A 24,161-nucleotide genomic window follows, 5' to 3' on the forward strand; every position below is an offset into this window, starting at 1 on the left:
TTTTTAAAAGACCTACAGTGCTCAGAGCAGAAGATGCAAAAGGTTTTCGTTTGAATCTTTCCTACTTCGCTTTTTTTATTTTATTTTTAAATCTGCAACCCATGAAGACTAGGTACTTTGTGTTTTCTAGGAAACCCAAGGTTTTCAACTTTGCAAACTTTTTGGAACGCAGGATGAATAGATTCAGGTTCACTTATGTCCACAGCGCCTGCTGGGCTCCCCATATTTTTCATCAGAAAGCTCTTCCACACACAAGGGTTTTATAGTTTACACTGAAGGTGACCTAGATCAGCTGCCTTCCCTTGGAAACCAACTCAACCTTGCTCACACATTCACGGAGGATCCTCCTGTCTTCTGCATGGCACAACTGCCACTGCTTCTGTCCGTGTCTGTGATCAGGAGTGTGATCATTTGCCAGAACTGAGAAAGTCACCACCTATAAAACACACTGTTTTTACAAATCATTTCGCCACAGGCTGTGTTGACAAAATGGGCCACCCTCTCTGAACTGTTGGAAGACAAACTCTTCCTCGCCTTTGTGGAATTTATTATTATTATTATTATTATTATTATTATTAATAATAATAATAATAATAATATATCCCCCCTTCCTCCCAGTAGGAGCCCAGGGCAGCAGATTAAGACATAAGATCAGCGGCCAAGTGACCCATCTAGTCCGGCATCCTGTCGTCACTGTAGCCAACCAGATACCCATCATGGGAAGCCTGCAAGTAGGACCTGAGCTCACAACAGCAACTCTCCCTCTTGTGATTCCCAGCAACTGGCATTCAGAAGCGTACTGCTTCCAACAGTGGAGGGAAAACATAGCCTTTGAGGCTAGTAGCCACGGATAGCCTTTCCCTCCGTGAATTTGTCTAATCTGCTTGTAAAGCCATCTAAGCCGGTGGTCCTCATGGTCTCCTGGGGGAGTGAATTCCATAGTTTTAACTTTTGTGCTGTATGAAGGACTTTCTCTTGTCTATCCTGAATCTTCCAACATTCAGCTTCATTGAATGACTCCAGCTTCTAGTGTTTCGAGAGGGGGGGGAACCCTCTCTTTATCCGCTTTCTCCACGCTGTGCATAATTTCATACACTTCTGTCATATCCCCAATTACCTGCTTCTAAACTAAAAAGCCCTAAATGTTTCCTCCTGGGGAGTTGCTGCTATATCCCCTTGATCATTTGGGGTGCTCTCTTTTGACCCTTTTCCAAGATACAGCCAAGCGGAGCAGGAAGAGGAATAACATTTAGGATAACATTTCCTCTCTAGCTTCAACCGGCTTCATCCCAGGGAGGCATACTGTAAGGGGGTATTCATCCAGGAGGTTGTCAGTAACTTGGGGCATAGGGATCAGTCCCTGGGAGCGCACGGAGGATTCACATTGACCTATTTTTACCTGGCTTTGAAAGAAAACAATTCTGCAAGAGGTCACAATGACGGTTTGAGAAATGGAAGGACGTAGAGTGAAATAATTTTTTATTTCAAAATAACGAGGCGATCAAGTGTAAGTTGTTTTTGTGAGAAGTCATAAGCTGATAGAGTTGGAGAGGGACATTTGAGGCCATCTATCCAATCCCCCTTGGTCAATACAAGAAATCCAGAACACCCCCCCCCCCAAAGAGAGGCTGTCTCGCCTCTGCTCGGAGACCACTAGTAAAGAGAAAGAATTAATGACTGGAGTTCTGGTAGGCCAACTCTCTGACGAAAATTTTAAAAAGAAAAGAAAAAAATGGATTGTCTGGTCACTCTTGGGGACCGGTAACTTGACTCCAGAGCTTGGGTGAAGAATGGAGAGCGAGAGGCCCACGGCCAGCAGAGGAGGCAAGGACCCCAAACGAGGTATAGAGATGACCAGTAGAATTCCCCCCCGCCCCGAAGCAAAAGCAATCCAGGGCAGAAGCTGCCCTGAAACCCAGCAGTCTCCAGACAGCGCTCTCTATCTGGACTGTTCCACTACCAAGCCAGAACATCCCATCCGGTCCTCAGAGCGCCAGCAAGGTTGGGGAATTGAGCGAATCGGAGGAGTGGTCGCCACTGCTGCTGCGTCGGTGGGCAGAGGAGCAGGGCTCTGGTGGAAAGCCAGCACTGGAGGGTGCATCGGGGTCCCCCGGGGTGGGGTAGGTGAAGACCAGGCTTGGGGTGAAGGGGGTGAGAGATGGCGTGGACATCAGGGTGGGGGTGTGCAGAGCCTCCGGCTCTAGCATGCCACTGGGGGGCAGAGTAATGCTGGGGGGCACAAGAGCGGCTCGGCGGGGGGCGCTGGGGCCCGGCGGGGACTCTCGCTTGACCGCCAGCTGGCTTTGGTCCTCTTCGTCTTCCCCCGAGGACTCTCCGGGGACTTTGCAGACAGGGCGATGGGCCTCCAGGACAAGCTCCAGTCGCTCCTTCTGTTTCTGCAGCTCCGCAATCTCCTTCCGCAAACCAGACTGCTCAGCTTCCAGTTGGTCTGTCTCCTTGGGAGAGAAAAAGGCAAGTTTGTTTTGAAGTGACAGACGCCGGCCCATTCGCCCTAATGCACCAGCCTCTACTGGCTCAGAGTCTCAGGCTGCCCTCCGCCAGCCTGCCCCTGCCTGCCTTCTTACTTACAACCAGCCCAGGCTGTCAGTTTCTCCCTCCATTTTTCTCTCAGTGTTGCCCTTGCAGAGCTCAGCAGAGAAGATGGAACCAAAACCAGAATTGGTTGGCTCCGCTGGTCATTGGCTGTGGCTCCGCCTAACATTGGCTCTGGCTCCGCCTCCCATTGGGCTCCCTGCCTTCCGCCCCTCCAGTCCCAATGGGCGCCAGCCAGCACTGCCCTGATCAGTGCCTAGACAGAGAAACTAAAACCATTTCGTACGATAACTTATCCTAGGGCAGGGACAGGAACCTTTTCCAGCCTAAGGGCTGCATTCCCTTCTGGGCAACTTTTCAGGGGCCACACGCCAGTGGGGGGGCGGAGCCAGAGGCAAAAGGCTGCAAATTTGGCCCGGGAGGCCATTTTTGGCCAAGCCCCACCAATCTGCCCGACACGTGACGCCATAGATGGCATGAACTCAATTTTACTGTGATGGCTTTTGATGGAAGCATTCCCCTAATCCAGGTGTGAGGATGCTCCTTTAGCCCTCCAGATGTTACTGAACTACAACTCCCATCAGCACCAGCAAGCAGATGAGGGGTGTGGCCTGGGAACAGGCCGAAAGGCTAGATAGAGGGCCACAGGGGGCTGCATTTGGCCCCCAGGTTCCCCATCCCTCAGTTAAAAGGACGTTCCTATGAAACTCCACATTTCCTCCTAGAACAGCCTTTCCCAACTAGTGGACCACCAGATGTTGTTGGACCACAACTCCCATCGGACTCAGCCAGCATTGCCAATGGTCAGGAAAGATGGGAATTGTGGTCCAACAGCATCTGGTGGCCCAATACTTGGTAAAGGCTGTCCTAGAACCACCAGACAGAACTGCTGGGCCCGGATGGTAACTTACTGCTTGCAAGGTGTCTGTCAGTTCTTTCCGCCGATTCCGGCACTTAGCAGCCGCCAATTTATTCCTCTCACGCCGCAACCGGCGTCGCTCCTCCTCTTCAGAAGTCAGCTGCAGCAGAAGATGGGAACGTAAGAATCTGCCTTGCATTGAGTGAGACCATTGCTCCATCTAACACAGTCTTGTCTACGCTAGGAGTTCCCAAACTGTGGTCCGTGGCAGAGCTTGGAAAAGTTACTTTTTTCAACTACAACTCCCATCAGCCCCAGCCAGCATTGGGCTGATGGGAGTTGTAGTTCAAAAAAGTAACTTTTCCAAGCTCTGGTCCATGGACCACTTAATCCAAGTGGTTTGCAGCACGTCATAGATCACAGCATATTAGAGTTGGAAGGGGCCTGTAAGGCCATCAAGTCCAACCCCCTGCTCAGTAGATACTGATATATATACTCAATATAACATCAACAGCAACCATTACTCCACAATTTATTCGGTTGATCATTGCAAGTCCTCCTAAAATATGTGAATCATAGGATCATAGGTTAGCAGAGTTGGAAGGGGCCTATAAGGCCATTGAGTCCAACCCGCTGCTCAGTGCAGGAATCCAAATTAAAACATCCCCAGCATGAGGCTGTCCAGCTGCCTCTTGAATGTCTCAGTGTGGGAGAGCCCACCACCTCCCATGGTCATTGGTTCCATTGTGGTACCACTCTAACAATGAGGAGATTTTTCCTGATGTCCAGATGAAATTGGGCCCGTTGTTCTGTGTCCTGCACTCTGGGATGATTGAGAAGAGATCCTGGCCCTCCTCTGTGTGGCAACCTTTCAAGTAATCTTCTCTTCTCAAGGCTAAAGAGGCTTCTCATGTCTGTGGATTTGTGGTTGAAGGCCGGAGATGGCACATCTATCGCGTTAAGTATTCAGATTGATTTTTCATTGTATCTCTATGGCTTCTTTTATTTCCTATATTGTATTTTTTGTATTTCAACTGGAATTCTATGGAATGCAAATTGTAACGCAATAAAAATTTATTTATTTATTTATTTATTTTATTTTATTTGTATACCGCCCTAAGCCTGAAGGCTCTCTGGGCAGTGTACAAAACGATAAAAAACAAGCAATGTATAAATACAATAAATCAAGAAAACAAAACAAACAAACAATAAAAGAACCAAACAACATCCAAAATACAAATAATGATGAAAATGCTATTAAAACACACTTTAAAATGCCTGGGAGTATAAAAAGGTTTTCACCTGGCGCCGAAAAGATAGTAGCGTCGGCGCCAGGCGCACCTCATCGCAATATAAAATGCAATATAAGAAATAAAAGCAGCAACAGAATACAATTAAAACCATCCAGCATCTAGCACAGCACATTATAATTGCTACAAAATGCAGAGGAATCAGCCATTTTTAAGGGGACCGTGGGAGAAAAAACGTTTTGGAACCATTGAGTGGCAATGGCTCTCCAGAGGTACAAACGGGATGCTGGGGATTGGACCTACCACAATCCATGGCCTTTCAACAAAAAAAGCAAACCTACAGTCTATAACTAATGTATGGACTTTATTCAGTCCATAACTAACTTATGGAACTCCCTGCTGCAAGGTGCAATGGAAGGCACTGTTTTAACTCATACCCTTTTTTTTAAAGCACCCCTCAGCAAAAGTTTCCAGAGCCGTTCACAAAGTGATAACATCAAAATACAGTCATACAACAGCCATTGAAGCCAACATAAGATAGTTTTAAAAGCAGGAGAGGAGAATCATAATGAGTCTGGATTTGGTGCTAAAAAATGAGGGCTTTAAGTGACTTTTTAAAAAGGATCAAACTTACGGATGATGAATCCAACTGCTGTTGGGACACTGAATGTTAGAACAGGAGGAAGTTTGGTCTAATCCCACAGGGCAGGCGTGGGGAACCTTTGGCCCTCCAGATGTTGCTGGACTACAATTCCCATCATCCCTGGCCACGCTTGCTGAGGCTGATGGGAGTTGTAGTTCTGAAACATCTGGAAGGCCAAAGGTTCCCCACGCCTGCCATTGGGCTCTTTGGGTTCCTATAACTTCCCTCAGGCAGCCTTTGAGCCCCCTGCACTTATTTTAGAAATTTGGGACCAATTGTGGAACCAGAACGGGTGGCAATTCTATTAGGAGTTGCTCATCCTTTGAAGAAGCCAATTGCCCTGGAGTGCCATCTATACTCCTCATGGACACCAGAGGGCACAAGCGCCACAGAAATCCAACAGGAAAATTTCACGAATGGGATATCGCCCTTAAATCTAGAAAACGCAAGTTCCAATTCTGAAGGATGCGTTCTCCTCTTCTAGGATGGCTTCGACAGTGCTGTGATTATTAATTGTTCAATTTATATCCCACCTTTCCTACCAAATGAACCCAGGTGGCAAACAAGTAATAAAACAATAAAAACATATTTAAAACTATTGCAATACAGATGCAGACTGGGATAAAGGTATCTGCTTAAAAGGCTTGTTGAAAGAGGAAAGTCTTTAACATAACAGGCTGAAAAACTGTACAGGCCCTCTCCTGTTGATGCATCTCCATGCCATCATAAAGAGGTAGCTGTTGGATTTATGCCTGTGGCATGGCTGTAACAGGTTGAGATATTCCACTGGACAAATGAAAGCCACATTTATATTACACGGGTGGTTTAAAAACCTGCTAGGTGGCTCAGCCATTTCACAAATTGCACTCTGGACAGGCCCAAAGGCATTCTTGCACATGCTTTGCGCGTTCCAAGGTTTAGCAGACCTGCACCCTAGACAAGCCCAAAGGCCCTCTTTGCATGTTCCAAGATTCAGCAGAAGGATGCCCCCCACTTTTTAACCTGCTCTGTCCAGGACGACACAGCAAATCACAACATTTGCAAAATTCAATACACTACGCTAAACGTGTTGTTCCGGAGCCTTGCGCAGTCACCAGTTCACCCAGTCCCTGCATGCCCCCCCATACTCACATGCTCCGAATGACGCCTCCGGGGCATTAGGAGGGGACTGGCGGTACGGATCACACCCGGCCGGATGCCAGCAGCATAGTGTGGGTACCGATAGGGTCGCGGGTAAGGGGGGATCCCTGGAGAGGCACCCATGATCGTCGGCTGGACCATCCACTGGAGGTCGTGGCTGGTGGTGATGGTGTTGAGGTTGGGAACAAAGCCAGGGGTGCTGCTGCTGCTGCCAGCCCCGGGATCAGACTGGTATTTCTGTGGGAAAGAAGGGTTACAAACAGTGCTCTGATCGCGACAGGGGGAGGTCTGCTGGTACTCAGAAGCCACCGACAGGAGCATCACTTTGCGGAGGAAGAAACATCTCTGTACAGCATCCTTTCTCAACCTGGCATCCCCTATCAGCCCCAGCCACGCCATTTTACAGATTCCACTCTGGACATGCCCAAAGGCACTTTTGTACATGCTTTGCATTTTCAAAGCTTCAGCAGGCCTGCCTCAAAAGGAAGCCCCCCCCCTTTTGAACCTGCTAGAGTAAAAGGACACAGCAAATCACAACCTTTGCGAGATTAAGATGTTACGACATAGCACGGCTGCTAGCTGGGGCTGCTGGGAGTTGTAGTCCAAAACTTCAGAAGGATGCCCAGTTGGCAAAGGGCGCTCTACTCAAAAGCTCATCCAGATGTGTTAACCGGCTCTGGCATTCTGACCCATGAGAGCAGAGGAAGAAGCATCTTGGCAATTCTACCCATTGGATTACATTCATTTCATGAAAAGTAAAGTTGTTGTTATGTGCCTTTACGTCAATTACATATCATGAATCAGCAACCTCCAGTAGCATCTGTTATAAACCAGATCTTGTATGTTCAGGTCTGTGGCTTCCTTGATGGAGTCAATCCATCTCTTGTTGGGCCTTCCTCTTTTTCTACTCCCTTCTGTTTTTCCCAGCATTATTGTCTTTTCTAGTGAATCACGTCTTCTCATGATGTGTCCAAAGTATGATAACCTCAGTTTCATCATTTTAGCTTCTAATGACACTTCTGGTTTAATTTGTTCTAACACCCCATTATTTGTCTTTTTCATGGTCCATGATATCTGCAAAGCTCTCCTCCAGCACTACATTTCAAATGAGTTGATTTTCCTCTTACCCACTTTTTTCACTATCCAACTTTCACATAGAGATCGGGAATACCATGGTCTGAATGATCCTGACTTTAGTGTGCAGTGATACGTCTTTGCATTTGAGGAACTTTTCTAGTTCTCTCACAGCTGCCCTCCCCAGTCCTAGCCTTCTTCTGATTTATTTATTTATTTGGTTACATTTATATACCGCCCTTAGCAAATAGCTCTCAGGGCGGTAAACAGCATAGGGTAAAATACATGGCAATAATAAAATCACAAAAACATATACGACATAAAAACAAATACAGTTAAACAGAAAATAAAAATAAAGACTTAGTATACAAGATTAAAAAGCTAAAAAGATTAGAGTGATTAAAATGCCTGGGAGCATAAAAAGGTCTTTACCTGGCGCCGAAAAGATAATAGTGTAGGCGCCAGGAGTACCTCTTCGGGGAGGCTATTCCACAACTTGACTATTTCTTGACTATGGTCTCCATTTTGGTTAAGGACTGTGCCGAGGTATTGATAATCCTAGACAAGCTCAATGTCCTCGTTGTCAGCTTTAAAGTTACAATAAGCTTCTTTAAAAAAATAAAATAAAGTGGCAGGCTGCTGATGGCCATTTTGTGTTGCCTTTATCCTGCACTGCCCATGAAGCCCAACCGTTTCTGATGCTTGCTGAATTCCAAAACCTAAGCACAGCGGCGCATGAGCACCATTGAGTCCCCGCAGGCCAAAGGTCACAAAATCCTGAGCACTTCACCTGCAAACAGCATGAGCCCCGGTTCATCATGTGAATTATCATGAATCATTAATAAAATTATTGGATAAGATATATAATTATTAAAGATTAAATTAAACATAATATAAATAACATAAATTATTATTTAAGAATATAAATAATATAATAGTATAATCATGATTAAATGTCGATCCTGCTTTTCATTCCAAAGCAGCCCGGGGCAGCAAACAAAGTAGTAAAAACAATATAATCAAAGAATGAAAATAAAACATTTTAAAATAGTCACATGCCATCAGAAGAGCCTGGCTGCTGGATCCGGCCAGTGGCCCATCTAGTCCAGCATCCTGTTCTCACAGTGGCCAGCCAGCTGCCCCCATGGGAAGCTCACAAGCAGGACCTGAGTGCAACAGCAGATCTCCACAGTTGTGATTCCCAGCAACTGGCATTCAGAGGCACATTGTCTCTGACAGTGGAGGCAAAACATAGCCGGTGTGGCTAGGAGCCATTGACAGCCCAAACAGCTACCCTCCTAACTAGCCATTTCAAGGTGGCCCGGAACAGTATCTTTCGGCTATCAAACGCTGGGTGGACAGGAATGTTTGACAATTCCTCCTGAAAGGTAACAATGAAGGAGGCAGACGCACTTCACTGGGGAGGGCATTCCACAAATGGGGAGCCACCACTGCAAAGGTTCTGTCATGGGTCAGCACCAACTGGGCTATAGTCTATAGTACAAATGGAAGCCTCAAACCAGTTGCTCCGCCCACTTTTGCTCCTGGCCCCGCCCACTCTTCCCTCTGGCCCCGCCTGCCATTGCCGTGTGCAATTCCCACTTGTTCAACTGTACAGCCCACATCTTCATTTTAGGCTCAGCGGAGCCCATGGAATCTTTCAGCCGTCATATGCTTGGGTGGACAGGAATGTTTGACAATTCCTCCTGAAAGTTAATAATGAAGGAAGCGGACGCACCTCACTAGGGAGGGCATTCCACAAATGGGGAATCGCCACAGAGAAGGCCCTGTCACAGGTCACCACCAACAGGGCCTCTCCCACCGATTGCAAGGCCCTGAGATGGTTGATACATGGTGAGATGCTTTTTAAGTATTTGAGTCTGAAGCTGTTCAGGGCTTTCTACGCTAGCACTAATACCTTGAATTGAGCCCAGAGGTGTAGTCGTGGGTGGTCTTAGGGGCTCGTAGACCCTTTAATTTTGGGGGAGCAGGGTCCCTATGTCACCAGCATCCTACGAGCCAATTAGAAAGGGGAGCGCATTAGCCACTGAGAAGAGTCTTCTAACATGCTTCCTTGTCCTTTCCTGCTAATTGGAGCCAACCAGAGAGAAAGGAGGTGCATCAAACACTGAGAGGAGTCGTCTTAGGGCTTATACTCTCCTCTTTCATTGGTTCTTAGGCATTAACAAGAATCTCATTTTCAACCCTGCAGCAAATAAGTGAGAAGGAAGCATAGCTGTGACTAACATGAAGGGACCCTGCACTTCTGAATTTGCCACGACACTACCGATTGGGCCCGGTAGCTCACTGGTAGCCAGAACCAGTGATGCATAGTCCCGACAGGCTGCCCCATGCAACAGCCGAGCAGCCGCATTCTACACTGGCTGCAGTTTCCGGGCTATCTTCAAAGGCAGTCTTGAACATCTTTCACCTGGTCCCTTAGCTGAGCACTCATGGCTGGTGCTCATTGGGACCGACAGGGTGGAAGGCAGGGCGACCACCAGTAGGTGGAGCCAGAGCCCATGGCTGCCGTAGCCACTCCCTGATTGGGTATAAGTAAGAGGACAGACTGAGGTTGGAGGGGCAGTGCTCCACTCGCCCTAGTGGACCAGCTTTCAAGCGAGTGGGAGAATGCAAAAAAAGGAACAGAGAGCGAAGGCTTCATTCTCATAGTAGTGAGTGAACCTGTACCTGGATCAAACCACTTCAGGCAGACACATGACCGACTGCTCCTTCATATGTAGAGGTAAATATATAAATATGGTGAGAAAGTTAGGCGTCGAAAGAGGATTCTAGCCTAGCATTCTTCATAACACACAATTTTTCTCAGTGTATGGGGAGTTTTTCATGCAATCTCCCCCCCCCGCACCCCTGGGAGTCTGAAGTGGTTCAGTCTGGACACACATTTATCACTGTAGTCAGCGGCAACTTGTGGCTCCATGTCAACGGGGCAGTGGAATTCGCTCTGGGTTTTAGTTTGAACTTTCAAGGAGCTGCCCAAGGTGCTGAACCTATACCCTATAGTCACAATAATGAGCAGTTGCCAGGCTGGATATACCTGTACACCATACCTTTAAAGCACATTCAAAGCAAATCCCCCCTATAAGAATCCTGGGAACTATAGCGTACCCCTCACAGAGCTACAGTTTTAAGCACCCTTAACAAACGACCGTTCCCAGGGTTCTTTGAGGGGAAATGTGCTTCGCAGGGATGGTGTGTACGCAGCCTCAGGTGCTTTGGAGTCCCTCCAAGTGAACATATTCCCCTTGCAAATGATGTAGCAGGACTAAATGCCTCTTAAACAGTGTCAATCCTACGCGTTTCTACTCGGAAGCAAAGTCCCATCAAGTTCAATGGGGCTTAGTCCAAGTTAAGCAGGGGATAGGATTTCAGCCAAACAGGTACAGGGGCTCAGAGGCGACCCCAAAATCCATGGCCTTTTAAATCTGGGAGCCCTTTTCCCCTCCCCTGCAGGGTGTAGATTTTGGGGTAGCATTAAGAGCAGCAGAACCGACGCACAGGGCCCAATCCATCGACAACCTCTCCGGCACAGGCTGCATTGACCGCATTCAGGATGAGTTGGACAAAAATAGAGTTACGTTTCCATGAAGAACAGGGAAATATCCTGGTTGCCTTTCCAAGATATTTAGTCACATGGGAAGGGGAGAGAGAGAACCTCAGAAAGGCCCAGCTGCAGGATCCGGCCAGTGGCCCATCTAATCCAACATCCTGTTCTCACAGTGACCAACCAGATGTCCCAGTGGGAAGCCGGCAAGCAGGACCTGAACACAGTAGCAACTCTCCCAACCTGTGATCCGCAGAAACTGCCTCCAACAGGGGAGGGAAAACATAGCCCTTGTGCCTAATAGCCATTGATAAGCCTTCTTCCCCAAGAATTTGAACTGGGAACAGCTACAGCTCAGTGGTTAGAGAGCATCTGCTTTGCATGCAGAAGGCTGCAGGTTCAATCTGTCTGGGAGAGACCTCAGACTGAAACCCTGGAGAGCCACTGCCAGTCAGTGTAGACAATATTGAGCTCAGAGGGCCCAGATGGCTCTGACGCAGTAGAAGGCAGCTTCCTTCTCTCCTCTTTTAAAGACATCCAAGTTGCAGGCCATCGCTACCTCTCGTGGGAACGAACTGCCGTTTCATTTTGCACCACTGGCACCCAAATGCCTTAGGACAACAATCTGCCTTCCCCTCATATCCCAGCTCTGTGGTGGTACTCTGCACGCGCTTAGAACCCTTTCCTCACTTCACCTAGTTAAAAGTTTGAGCTGCAGCAATGGAAAACACAGATCACACAGCTCAGCTTTCAATCCATATGGGGAGGCACCCTCAGGAGAACCATTAAGCCACAAGACAGGGAGGAGACATCTGCCTCCACACACCATACATTTAAAGCACATTATTTTCCCCGAAGGATCTTGGGAATTGTAGTTTACACCTCACAGAGCTACCATTCCAAGCGTCCTGAACAAATTACAGTTCCCGGGATTTGGGGGGCAAAACGATGTGCTTTCAATGCAAGGTTTGCACGCAGCCTGTCTCCACCTAGAGCGATGCACCCGGTGTCCTTTTCACACATTCCTTGACCTACTTCTCCTGGTAGCCTCTGCCTTGCCCTGAAGCGTCTTGGCACTCCTTTGGGGAGCCCCGCCCTGGCCAGCTGCGTGGGGCAACTGACGTCACAGCACCTCACTCGCTGGGAGCGGCCTGGAAAGCTGCACAGAATCCTTGCCTGCCCCTCCCCTCTCTGACACATCATCACCTCCTGGCCAGGTTAGGGCGGGGAGAATCCAAGGCCCCACTCCCTCCATCCTAGGCAGTTGCACAGAGCTCCAGATCACCTGATAGGAAACAGAACTCCTGGGTTTTCTGCCAGATCAGGGTTGGGATGGGTGAGGAGGAAACAAAGGATTAGAACAGCCAACAAGATGCCACTCCCCAAATCTTTACGAAGGAGGAGTCCTAACCAGAGCTCCAATTCTATTTGATCAGACTTGATCCTCCCTTCCTTCCACAGGTGATCAGAGCGGCAACTTTGATTCCCCCCACCCCTTCTGTGTTATCCTCACAACAACCCTGGGAAGTAGGTAAGGCTGAGAGAGACGGAGAGACTGCAATGGACCCAAAGTCATCCAGGGGATTTCGTGGCTCAGCGGGGGCTGGAACCTGCATCTCCCCTGCCCTAGTCTAACACTCTAACCACCAACTACACTGGTTGCCAGAGACTACATGGTTGTTGGGAGTACAGCATCAACACTCGTAACAAGTAACCTGTACTGGATGGGTGGGTGGGCACAGACAGAAAGGCAACCTGTTCTTCCCTCGCTGATTCCTTCTTTACTAACTACTAGTTTGTTTTTTCTCAAGCTTTACTTCCTTCCTCCTTTCTAATTAGTCAGAGAGTGTCTGTGCGTGCCAGCCTCCTGGCTCCACAGTGGCCACATGGATGCCTGTAGTCAGAATGACTTTATTTCCCAGTAATAATAAACCTTACGTTTCCTTATGCTTTTAACTACCAGTCTTACCAAACTATTCATTTGTGTACAGTACTCAGCTGCAGTACATACCAAACTCCAATAAAGGCCACTGTCCTTCCTTCCAGGACAAGTTAGGACTCCTTGAGTAATAATCCCACCCCCTGAAGGAGTGGGTGCAGTGGTTAGAGCAACATAGGGTACTAGTTCAATTTTTTTTTAAATTACATTGCATTTATATCTCACCTTTCCTGCCAGGAGCTCTAGGTGGTGTACGTAGTTCACCTTCTCCCTATTATTTCCTTACAACAACCCTGTGAGGTAGGTTAGCTGGAGAGTTAAGAACATAAGAACATAAGAAGAGCCTGCTGGATCAGGCCAGTGGCCCATCTAGTCCAGCATCCTGTTCTCACAGTGGCCCACTGAGCCTCATGGCCATTTTAGTCCGAACTTTTGCAGAGCTGCTAGAGAGAGACACAAACCTCTCACACACACTTACACTCTGAATGAGTACACACTGTACCTTTAAAGCACATCACCCCCCCAAAGAATCCTGGGAACTGTAGTTTCTTAAGGGTGCTGGGAATTGTAGCTCTTTTGAAGGGTCAACTACAGTTCCCAGGATCCTTTGGGCGGTGATGGAGAGTGCTTTGAAGTCAGGGTACATATACAGCCTCTCCCCCCCTGCACACATATATATAAAGGGTTGTATTTAGCCAAGTCCTAGTCAAAGGAGACCCCCTTGAAATTAATGAACCCTGAGTGAGTCATGTTTAGGAACTTCAGTGGGTCTCCTCCGAGGTGGGCTAGCACAAGATACCACCCAGAGTTGGCTGATGCCATTGGACTGATTCATAGAGGTCTATCAAGAGTTCCAAGCCCCGGTGGCAAGTTCAACCCTCCATGTGCACAGGAAGTCTACCTCCAAATACCAGACGCGGAGGACAAATGCCCTCGTTGTCATGCATTGCTTGGCGAGAGCTGACAATAAAACTTTGGCTTTAGATAGGCCTTTGGGATCTGATCCAATTTCAGAAGGTCTTAGTTCTGTGCCAGGGCAGAAGATAGGTAGCAAGAGAGTGCCTCTCCTCTGCAAGACAGCCCCACATACCTGGGGCATAGGGAAAAGAGGTTTACATTCCCCTCTGTAACACCTCCTTTTTTAGAGAGAGAGAAACCAGGGTCTCAGCAAAGAAAATCTTGGGATTTTAAGAGCCATTTTCATTGACATTACCATGACGTCAAGGACACACCCTATTGAGCATCATGGATCAGAGGGGGAGATGGAAGGCGCTGAGGTGATGGGGGGAGTCAACTCTCCACATCCCAGGTCTCTCATCCCAGCTGCCCACATGAGATCAACGGCAGTCTACCTTGCAGGGCTGTTGTAAGGATGTCTGAGAGCATGCCTACCCTGTAGGTCTTTGAAACGTGCTGTTTAAATATTGCCACTGTGACTGCCTACACACCATTCATTTCAAGCGCACGGCTTTCCCCAAAGAATCCTGGGAACTGTAGCTTGTTAAGGGTGCCAGGAACTGTAGCTCTGTGAAGAGTAAGCTACAGTTCCCAGGATTCTTTGGGGGAGTGTGCTTTTAAAGGCATGGTATGTACACAAGCTAGGTTTTCACCACACATCACAAATGTCGTTGGACACCAGATCCTGTCACCCCTGACCATTGCCCATGCTGGCTAGGGACGCTGGGAGTTGGAGTCCAGCGACATCTGGAGGGCCACAAGTGTCCCCCTCCGCAACAGAGGACATCAACCAGCCTAACAACCAGCTTGCAAGGTGGGACAAGAGCAATCATTTTTATTATTTTTTTGGTCGGGCTAGCTCCCAGGGTTGTTTTGCAAGAGGAGAAGGCGGATGGTTGAGGAAAAAAGAAAACTCCCGGCTCCCTTTGAAACTGGATCTGATAAAGGAATGGGAAAGGAGAGGGGAGGAGAGGAGAGGAGAGGGGAGCCCCACCCTCCCTGTCTGCTCAGCGGGTGACTCCTCTGATGACAGTTCTGATGACTCACCTTGCTATGACACAGCACAAGATGACTTAGCAGAAAAACATATACTGAATAGAAAGGGGGCCTCGCCCCTCCCATCCTACCCCAGGCAAAAGGCCCAGGTGTGGATTGTGCAGGGGCAGAAGGGGAATCACCTAGCAAAGTGCCCCCCTCCCCGTTACTGCACTGCCCTGAAAGTCCCAGTGCTCTGCTATGGGGTAGAAACATTGAAAGAAGAGTCAGGCGCATTGGTCCCTCAAGGTCAATACCACCTACCCAGCCTGACTGGGGCTCTCCAGGATTTCAGACAGGGGGATTTCCCAACCACACCTGGAGATGCTGTTGGTGGTTGAACCCGGGACCTTCTGCATGCCACTGACCTCTGGTCCTTCCTCCTGCTGTTTCACTATACTTCAGGAAAATCTCTTTAAATATTATTTTTTTCTTCAGTAGACTATTTCTGATTTAAACTACACACACACACACACACACACACACACACACACACACACACACACTGGTAATATACAAACATCCTCTCTTTCCAATATCTATCTATCTATCTATCTATCTATCTATCTATCTATCTATCTATCTATCTATCTATCTATCTATCTATCTATCCACCCAAAGTGGCTAACCTGTGGCCCTCCAGAGTCTATCTAATCTATCTACCTATCATCTATCATCTATCTATCATCTATCTATCTCCCAAACAAAATTGAGGAGAAATATGATTTGGGGTTGGCAGGGGTAGAGAGAGACTGCGACCCAATCAAAGTGATCTCCTCCCAGCTTCTGTTGGGCCCCTTAGGGTTCCTATACAAGGCAAAGAGTTCTCCCCCAGGCCTTGAAGGTGGCAGTGACATGTTGGTGGGCAAAGCCAAGAGCGCCCTTCCCACTGATCCGTGACAAACTGCACTAATACAAGACAATTTGTGAAAGCACCATCTGCTTACAGAACTCCTTGCCACAAGATGTTATGCCAGCCACCTGCAGATGGCTTTAAGTGGGGATAATGCAAACCCATGGAGGATAAGTCTATATCAGGGCTGGCCAGCCCCAGCCAGCATGGCCAGTGATCAGGGACGATGGGAGCTAGAGTCCAGCAACATCCAGAGGGCCACAGGTTTCCTCATCCTTGAGGTCTAGGGTTCTCATCCCATGTAATATTAGTTCCCTGCATTTGAACTTCCTCCAGACCCTTCTCTGCCTGCTGAAGAGTTCTGTGGAGCTTAAAGACTGGCATACTTATCTGCCTGCTGAAGAGTTCTGTGGATCTTAAAGGCTGGTATACTTCTCTGCCTGCTGAAGAGCTCTGTGGAGCTTAAAGACTGGCATACTTATTTCCTCACCAACACTACTTGGCTTGTGTATTGAATTCTCTTATTTTCTGAATCAAAGATCCTAATAATTATAACCACCAAGGCATAATGATGCCCCAAACTAAATTTTATTCCAACACTTTACCTCCTTCTTGCCTGACCTAACTACTGCCCCCCAAAATAAGGACAGAATCCTAAAAACACTTACATTTCCCAGTAAACCTAGATTATCCTTCAGGCTGCAGCCAGAATCAAGGATGGACGAGACACAGTAGGCTTGTTCATGCATTACATGTAACACAAGTACAACCCATCTCTATGCAACTACAGTGTTTTCTGCAAGGAAGTTGATTTGTACAGCTCATCTGTTGTGTATGCAGATTGTACACTCGTCCTCCTTCCCGGCCCTGCGGAGTTGCCTTCCTATCTCACCCTATCCAGGAACTTGGCTTTTATTTATTTAACCGGATTTATATACCACTCCATCATTGAAAAAAACCCTCTTAAGTCGTTTACATCAAATATAAAATACTTCATTAAAATTACTAATAAAAGTCAGGTGTCAAAGTCCGCCTAACATTTCTGGAGAGAAAAATATTCATTTTTATTTAACAGGATTTACATACCGCTTGATCATAAAAACCTATGGAAACACCCTCAGAAACTTAATCTAACAGGTGCACACCTCTCCTTTGCGCTAGTGTGCTGGGCTCTGCACGCACAAGGTCACGGGGTTGATTGGGCTTAAAAGGTGAAACTAAACTCTTGCTCTTCCAGCTCCCTGCAGCTTCCCACTTCCAAAAGCCACAAGTTCTCGAAGCCATTCAAAGAACCCGCCTCGACCCTCCCTTCTCGGAGCTAACGCACAACATCCAAAGCCCGCGGTTGCCCTTTCCAGAGCGAAAAAAATCAGAATAAAGCGGCTTTTACACTCTCCTAGGAAAAACCGCCAAGTGGACAGAACCAGCATTGCTCCAAGAGCGAAAGCGGGCAAGCCACCTTCCTAGGCCGGGGGGCTGGGGGGGAGGAGAGGCTACAGCGGCTGCCCTTCCTCCACATCCCCTAGTTTAATTTGCGACCTCTTGCCAGTGCCTCTGAGCAGGTGCAGAGCAATTTTATCTGTATTGGTAAAGGGTATCATAATCTAGTCGAACATATTTACAATGAGTAGACAGGCATATAAAATACCTTATAAAACACACACAGATCTGGCATGCAGACACACGTGGAGAGATCCCCAAGATGCCTAGATTTTCAACGCGTGACAGTCAACAAAATAGCCGATTTTCATCTCTCTCCTGCATCGTCCGTTTGCCACAGCAACCCTGGGTCACCCCCCCCCATTAGGCATTTCAGACCAGAGGCTTAATGCGGCTTCCAGGACACATTTACTTTCCCAGGGTTTGTTCTGAGATTTTATCCCAGGCGGGAAGAACATTCTGAATACCAAGATCCTAGAGCTATAAACTACTCTGTCTACTCAGAGTAGACCCACTTAAATGAGTGAACATTTTAAATGAATGACTAATTAATGAATAAGAACATGACTAACTCAGATCCATTCATTTCAGTGGGTCTACTCGGAGGAGAACCTAGATACAACGCTGTATTCCCCTCGGTATTGGGCTTTCGAGGATCATACCCTAGAGCCTATCATCAGCATCAGGGCTTCAGCCTGGGAAAACGCACAGGGAGGAAATCATTTGTCTGTTAAAACTCGCCAGGTGATGGGAGACAAGCCGCAAAACAAAACAAAAAAGTGACCAGAGAGCATGTACAGAGTTCATGATGAAGAAGAGAGGAGGAGGAGGAGAGCCTTACCTGCTGCGACCCTGGGCGCAAGGTGGATGCCGGGCCCTGTAAGCGTGGCCGATGACCTCCGGGAGTGGGTGGCCTGCCCGCTCCGAAATCTTTGAACATCTCTGCCCGGGCTCAGCCCAGCAAACCGTCCTACGCTCTGAAAAGGAGCGCTTTCAATCTGCCTGGATTTTTATGAATGGGAACTCCCAGTCCACGTTGTTCCCTAAAGAGAGGGGAGGGAGAGGCATCGCCAAGCCGCCACTCAGCGTCTTCGGGTGGGAAACCCCGCCCCGGAGACCCCATTTCGAGAGGGAGCCCAATAAAATGTAGGCACGACACCCCTCCGCGCTCAAAAAAGGCTTCTTAGGTCAACTCTAAAGGTCTGATGAGACGCTGCCTCCCCTCGACACAACCGCACTTGGTACATTCTAAGGAGTCACGGAGCGGTGACGTAGATGCCCTTATATGGCCTGATGTCTTCCTGTTTTGCGCGCCCCGGAGAGGATTCCCTTCGCCCGAGCTTTCACGTGCGTGACAGAAACCCTTCGGTTCCGCCCGAAAGCGGCTTTGCGTTAGGAAGGACAAGCCTTCGGGGGCTTAGATGAGAGGCTCCGGGGTCAAGCCCGTCTGGGAAACCCTTCCTTCTGCCCCGTAGACCCTCTCTTCTGAATCTCAGGAGTTTGCTCCGTGTGAACGACGGGGCACTCTGCACATGCTCGGAAGCTTTTTTATGATTTTTTTTGTTAAAAAGGATGCTTTCTGCGTTCTGAGGCGGAATTTTGCCCCTGGAAAAACCTGTTTCGGAGCTGACACGTCATTCGAAAAACGGACGGGGGTAGGGGGGTATTTGAAGAGTGGGTGAAAGCAAACATCCTTTCCTTTCTCTCTTTGCCCCCTCAATTTCCTCCGGGCACGTGCTCACCGGACCGGTCCAATCCAGATGGCCTTTTGCATTCTTCATGCGGGTGACTCACACCCCCGTGACCAATAAGTAGGGAAATCCCCAACCTTTCCCCTCTGGGAACCGAGCCAGGCTGTAAACCTAGATAGAGAAAATCTCTTCCATCTCTCCCCGCAGCTGAAACGCGGGGGAAGGGAAAGGCACCCACAGATCATCAGCATTCACTGAGAAAAAAGTGGGGTCTCTTAAGTCTGGGATGGGGGGGTTCTGTAGCCCTCCGGATGTTGCTGGCCATCATCTCAGACCACTGGGCATGCTGGCTAGGGCTGATGGCAGTTGGAGTCGAACGACATCTGGAGGGTCACCTGTTTCCCATCTCTGTGTTAAGTGGCAGAAGGGGAATCTGGATTCCTGGTCAGTCGTGTAGTGGCAAATCAAGAAATGCAGAGTCCCTTCAAATGGTCACAATCATGCACCCCTCACAGAGCACACCCCCTTCTAAGATTCTGGAATAATCTGGCCAAGCTCGAATGCCACTTTCTGCTTCTCTATCGCTGTCATCGTTTGACTGTCCTTTCTTACAGTCAGAGATATTGTTTGAATTACTGCATTCAGTGTCTACATGTTTATCTCCCTAGGAGCTAATCAGCATGAAAGGGGAGTGTGTCAGCCACTGAGAAGAGTCTTCTCAGTGGCTGACACACCTCCTTTCATCCTGTTTGGCTCCAATCAGCAGGGAAGGACAAGGAAACATGTTAGAAGACTCTTCTCAGTGGCTAACACACTCCCCTTTCATGCTGTTTAGCTCATAGGATGTTGGAGACCCTACTGAGACCCTGCTCCCCAAAAAGTAAAGGGTCTAAGTCCCCCTTGGACCTTGGATGACTACACCCCTGTTCCTGGGTCCCTTTCTCATCTCGCTATGGCTGCGTACCCACCATACATTTAATGCACGTGGCTTCCCCCAAATAATCCTGGGAGCTGTAGTTTACCCCTCACAGAGCTACAATTCCTAGCATCCTTAACAAACTACAGTTCCCAGGATACATATGGCATGTACACAGCCTAAGAGTAGTGGAGTTTGATGGCAAAGAGGAACTAGAATCCCTGGCCTGTCTGTATATGGTGAGGGAAGATTTATACTGGACAGACAGTGTAGTATCACCATACATCTGAAGCACATTTTCTCCCCAAAGAATCCTGGAAATTAAGGGTGCTGAGAATTGTAGCTCTGTGAGGGGTAAACTGCAGCTCCCAGGATTCTTTGGGGGAATCCATGTGCTTTAAATGCATGGTATGTATGCAGCCATAGTGAGACGAGAAAGAATACTGGAAGTGTAGTTTGTTCAGGATGCTGAGAGCTATAGCTCTGTGAGTGGTAAACTACAGTTCCCAGGATTCTTTTTTGGGGGGAGTGATGCGCTTTAAATGTTGGTGTTTACGCACCATGAGTGCTTAGACTAAAGACACAACATCCACACCATGTAGTCGTTCCCAACCTTTGGGTCACCACATGTTGGTGGACTACACTTCCCATCATTCCTGACTGTGGGCATGCTGGATGGGGCTGATGGGAGTCCAGCAACCTCTGGGGACCCAAAGGTTGGGAAAGGCTGCTAGCACATTTATACCACTTGAACAGGCATGGCTTTCCCCAAAGAACCCTGGGAACTGGAGTTTGCCCTCTCAGAGCTACAAATCTCAGCCCCCTTAGCAAACTACAGCTCCCAGGATTCTTTGGGAGAAGTCATGTGCTTTAAAATGTATGATGTGAATTGGTGGCTTCAGACTGCTTAGAGCAGGGAGCCTTGATGTCTCTACCACTGAAAGGGTAGCACTAGGATGCCTGGGTTCTTTTCTTGACTGAGTAGGAGTGGGCAGAAAAGTAGGACTGGAGCAGCCTCATCTGAAAGGGCTGAACAAATGATATAGGACTGTTCTGTTAAAAGCCATGTGTGTGCCCACATAGCAAGACGCACCCTTTTAGTGCAATAGTCCTTACTCCCAACTAAGGCTGCAATGCAATACATGTCCACTCAGAAGTAAGCTCCATGGGTTTAATGGGGCTTACTCCCAGGTAAGTGTGTATTGGATTGCAGCCTAAGTGTGTGTGCAATTTGAAGTTGTTTTTAGTTGTGTCTAATTATGTATTTTAAATTGTTGTAACCCACCTTAGGACCTCAGGGTGAAAGGCAGGTATAATAATAACACAGACTGTAGCATAAAGCACTTTACACAATGACAAATGTGAAGGAAGCAAAATATAGTTCTCATCACCACCATCAGTAATGTCACTATCATTAACACTAATTATTATTTATTCACGACATATTTTATACCTTACCTTTCTTGCAAGGAGCTTAAAATGGTGTACAACAGTCCTGTAAGGGAGGCCTCTTTAATTACCCCCCTTTTGCAGATTTGGATGTGTGTGCCTGTTGATGCCGCCAGGGTGCAGGGAGGTTGTTTTAAGGTCACTTAATGAGGTCATGGCAAAGATTCAAGCCGACCCAGAGATTTCCTGATGGGTTCCTATCTCACTGCGCTACCATAACGCTTCTAACGGGGGAGCCTCAAAAGTTTCTCAGAGTGTGAGTGGGGGGGGGAATTGCTTATAAGTGATGAGGATATAGGAATTAGCTAGCAGAAGTTTTCTAGTTTCGATTTTCTTGGCATTTTGCCCCAAGAAGCAGGAATAGAAAGTTATTGAAAAGGCAACTTCTGAATACAGAAAGTGAACACAGTGAAAGCAAAACTACTTCCTTACATCCTGTACATGCGCATAGGCGATCCTTTGAAGCAAAGCTGATTTGGGGTGGATTTGGGGGCAGATGCCAGTCCTTCAAACTTGTTTCTGATGCCAGATTTTGGCACTGGAGGGGGGAAATGTGAAGAGTGCCCCTAGGCATGTGCAGGTAAGCATAGGTAGCCATCAAAGCCTGAGGGGAGAGAGGGGCGCTTTCTGGGTCAGCAGTTGAGTCTTTCTGGAAACCTTGAATCCTTCTGTCTCTTGTTTTAGAAATTCAACCATTATGCACATTTATTATCATCAGTCCCTAGCTAGGCGACACTCTCAACACGCTTGTGAGGTAGGCCACTCTTCTTCCCCTTGTACAGAATGAGGAAACTGAGGCCCAGCAAAAAGTGAAGGAGACTGGGACTGGGAACCATTCTCACCATAATGGCACGTCGCTTCCTCCAGCACAGAGAGGCACTGTTCAATCCACCACCCCAGGAACGAAAAGCTTCAGTTGACCGCGGTAGGGGTCCAAAGGTTTCCGAAAATCCCCAGGAACTCCCCGACTTAAAATCTTCAAGGGCTGACACAAGCCTCTTCCCTTGAGATCCGGCAGGATGTGAGGCACCGTAATAGGACTTTGGTGACTCACTTTGGAGGGAGAGGTGCAGAGTCAGCCGGCAGATCCATGGCTTGTCCCCAAATGCTGAGTAGAGCCCCAGAGGGCACTTAGAAGCCCTGTGAGGCTACCTATGACTGACATGAGAGACGGTAGGTTCAGGGTTTATTTGGAGGGGGCCTTGGCAGTGGGGGCTGATGCCCGTTGGGACCGGTGGGGCGGAAGACCAGGAGACCAACTGGAGGCGGGGCCAGAGCTAATGGCAGTCAGGTGGAACCACAGCCTGAATTAGTTGCCAGTAAGAAAACAGGCAAATGGGGGCAGGCTGAGGGCAGATTGAGGTTGGTGGGGCAGTGCTCCATGCGCCTGAATGGATCAGGCTCCACTGGGTCTTTGCAGAGCTGGGGATAAGGAGGTAAGGAAGGAGGGGCTGCTCATCTAAGAATCACTGGCCTACCCGCAGATCTGTGGGCTGAACTTAAATATTTTTATCATTTATTTATGACTTATTAAATTTATATCCCAAAGGAGCCCAGAGTGGCAAACATTATATTATAAAATATAAAGAATTATTATTATTATTATTAAATAACGCATTTGAAATGTGGTGTTGGAGAAGAGCTTTGCACATACCATGGACTGCAAAAAAGACCAATAATTGGGTGTTAGAACAAATCAAACCAGAACTATCACTAGAAGCTGAAATGATGAAACTGAGGTTATCATACTTTGGACACATAATGAGAAGACATGATTCATTAGAAAAGATAATAATGCTTGGAAAAACAGAAGGAAATAGAAAAAGAGGAAGGCCAAAGAAGAGATGGATTGATTCCATAAAGGAAGCCACAGACCTGAACTTACAAGATCTGAACAGGGTGGTTCATGACAGATGTTCTTTTGAGGTCACTGATTCATAGGGTCGCCATAAGTCGTAGTCGACTTGGAGGCACATAACAACAACGACAATAACAATAATAATAAAATCTTCACGAGAGCACTCTCTTTGCAAGCAGAAGGTCCCAGGTTCAGTCCTCAGGATCTCCAGGTAGGGTAGGGAATGCCGTAAGAACATCAGAAGAGCCAGCAGGATCAGGCCAGTGGCCCATTCAGTCCAGTGTTCTGTGGCCATTCAGTGGCTAACCAGATGCCCATTATGGGATGCCCGCAAGCAGGAATGAAGTGCAAGAGCACTCTTCCCTCCTGCGGCTTCCGGCAACTAGTTTTCAGAAGCATCCTGCCCCTAACTACAGCGGCAGAGCACAGCCGTCATGGTCAGTAGCCGTTGTGAGCCTTAGCCTCTGTGATCACCCCTGGTCAGAAACCCCGGAGAGTTGCTGCCAATCAGCGTAAGCAATACTGAGCTAGATGGACCCAATGAATCTGACTTGGTGTACAGCAGCGTCCTGTGTTCCTACATAATCGGGAGCTCCCAGGGGGCTTCAAGGCAGCTGTTTCAGCAAGAAGGAAACCAGTTTAGGCTTTCTCTCCATCTGCAACTATCAGGCAGCTTCCTATGTCTGCAAACCTGGAGAGCTGCTGCCAACCATTGTAGACAATATTGAGCTCGGTGAACCAATGGTCTGTCTCACAATGAGTCAGCTACCTATATTCCTAGCCCAGTACCAAGAATGGGGAACCACACCAGGGCCGGTGCCAGGCATGTCTGGGCCCTTGGTCACCAGCCTGCCCCAGGCCAGCAGCACCCGCTCGCATGTCTCACCTACCTCTCCCATCACTGCGAATGTCAAGATGGCAGCAGGGACGTCAGCCCCT

General features: G+C 48.0%; 1 protein-coding gene across 4 annotated transcripts; it reads right to left on the reverse strand.

Moving 5' to 3' along the window:
• Positions 1-1,284: 1,284 nt before the first annotated feature.
• On the reverse strand, positions 1,285-18,429 carry FOSL1 (FOS like 1, AP-1 transcription factor subunit). 4 transcript variants are annotated; one of them, XM_061605852.1, is made up of 4 exons: positions 12,120-12,284; positions 6,437-6,682; positions 3,465-3,572; positions 1,288-2,456 (listed from the first exon to the last, which is right to left on the reverse strand). In XM_061605852.1, exons 1-4 carry the CDS (start codon positions 12,282-12,284, stop codon positions 1,986-1,988), a joined length of 990 nt encoding a protein of 329 aa, XP_061461836.1. In that variant the 3' UTR covers positions 1,288-1,985. The 4 variants fall into 4 exon arrangements, with proteins under 4 accessions (XP_061461840.1, XP_061461836.1, XP_061461838.1 ...); XM_061605854.1 differs by lacking the exon at positions 12,120-12,284 and adding an exon at positions 17,517-17,577 and having other exon boundaries at positions 1,289-2,456; XM_061605853.1 differs by lacking the exon at positions 12,120-12,284 and adding an exon at positions 18,150-18,424 and having other exon boundaries at positions 1,290-2,456.
• Between the last annotated feature and the right edge of the window lie 5,732 nt (positions 18,430-24,161).

This window comes from Rhineura floridana, chromosome 22 (assembly GCF_030035675.1).
Source record: "Rhineura floridana isolate rRhiFlo1 chromosome 22, rRhiFlo1.hap2, whole genome shotgun sequence".
Taxonomy (NCBI): domain Eukaryota; kingdom Metazoa; phylum Chordata; class Lepidosauria; order Squamata; family Rhineuridae; genus Rhineura; species Rhineura floridana.

Bases quoted from the DNA above. Each gene is read 5' to 3' on its own strand.
- FOSL1 (XM_061605852.1), bottom strand. From the start codon at position 12,284: ATGTGTCAGAGAGGGGAGGGGCAGGCAAGGATTCTGTGCAGCTTTCCA. The intron at 6,683-12,119 runs GTAGGTCAAGGA...TCTTTCCCACAG, and splicing joins GGCAGAGGCTACCAGGAGAA to AAATACCAGTCTGATCCCGG. The intron at 2,457-3,464 runs GTAAGTTACCAT...TTCTCTCCCAAG, and splicing joins TGACAGACACCTTGCAAGCA to GAGACAGACCAACTGGAAGC.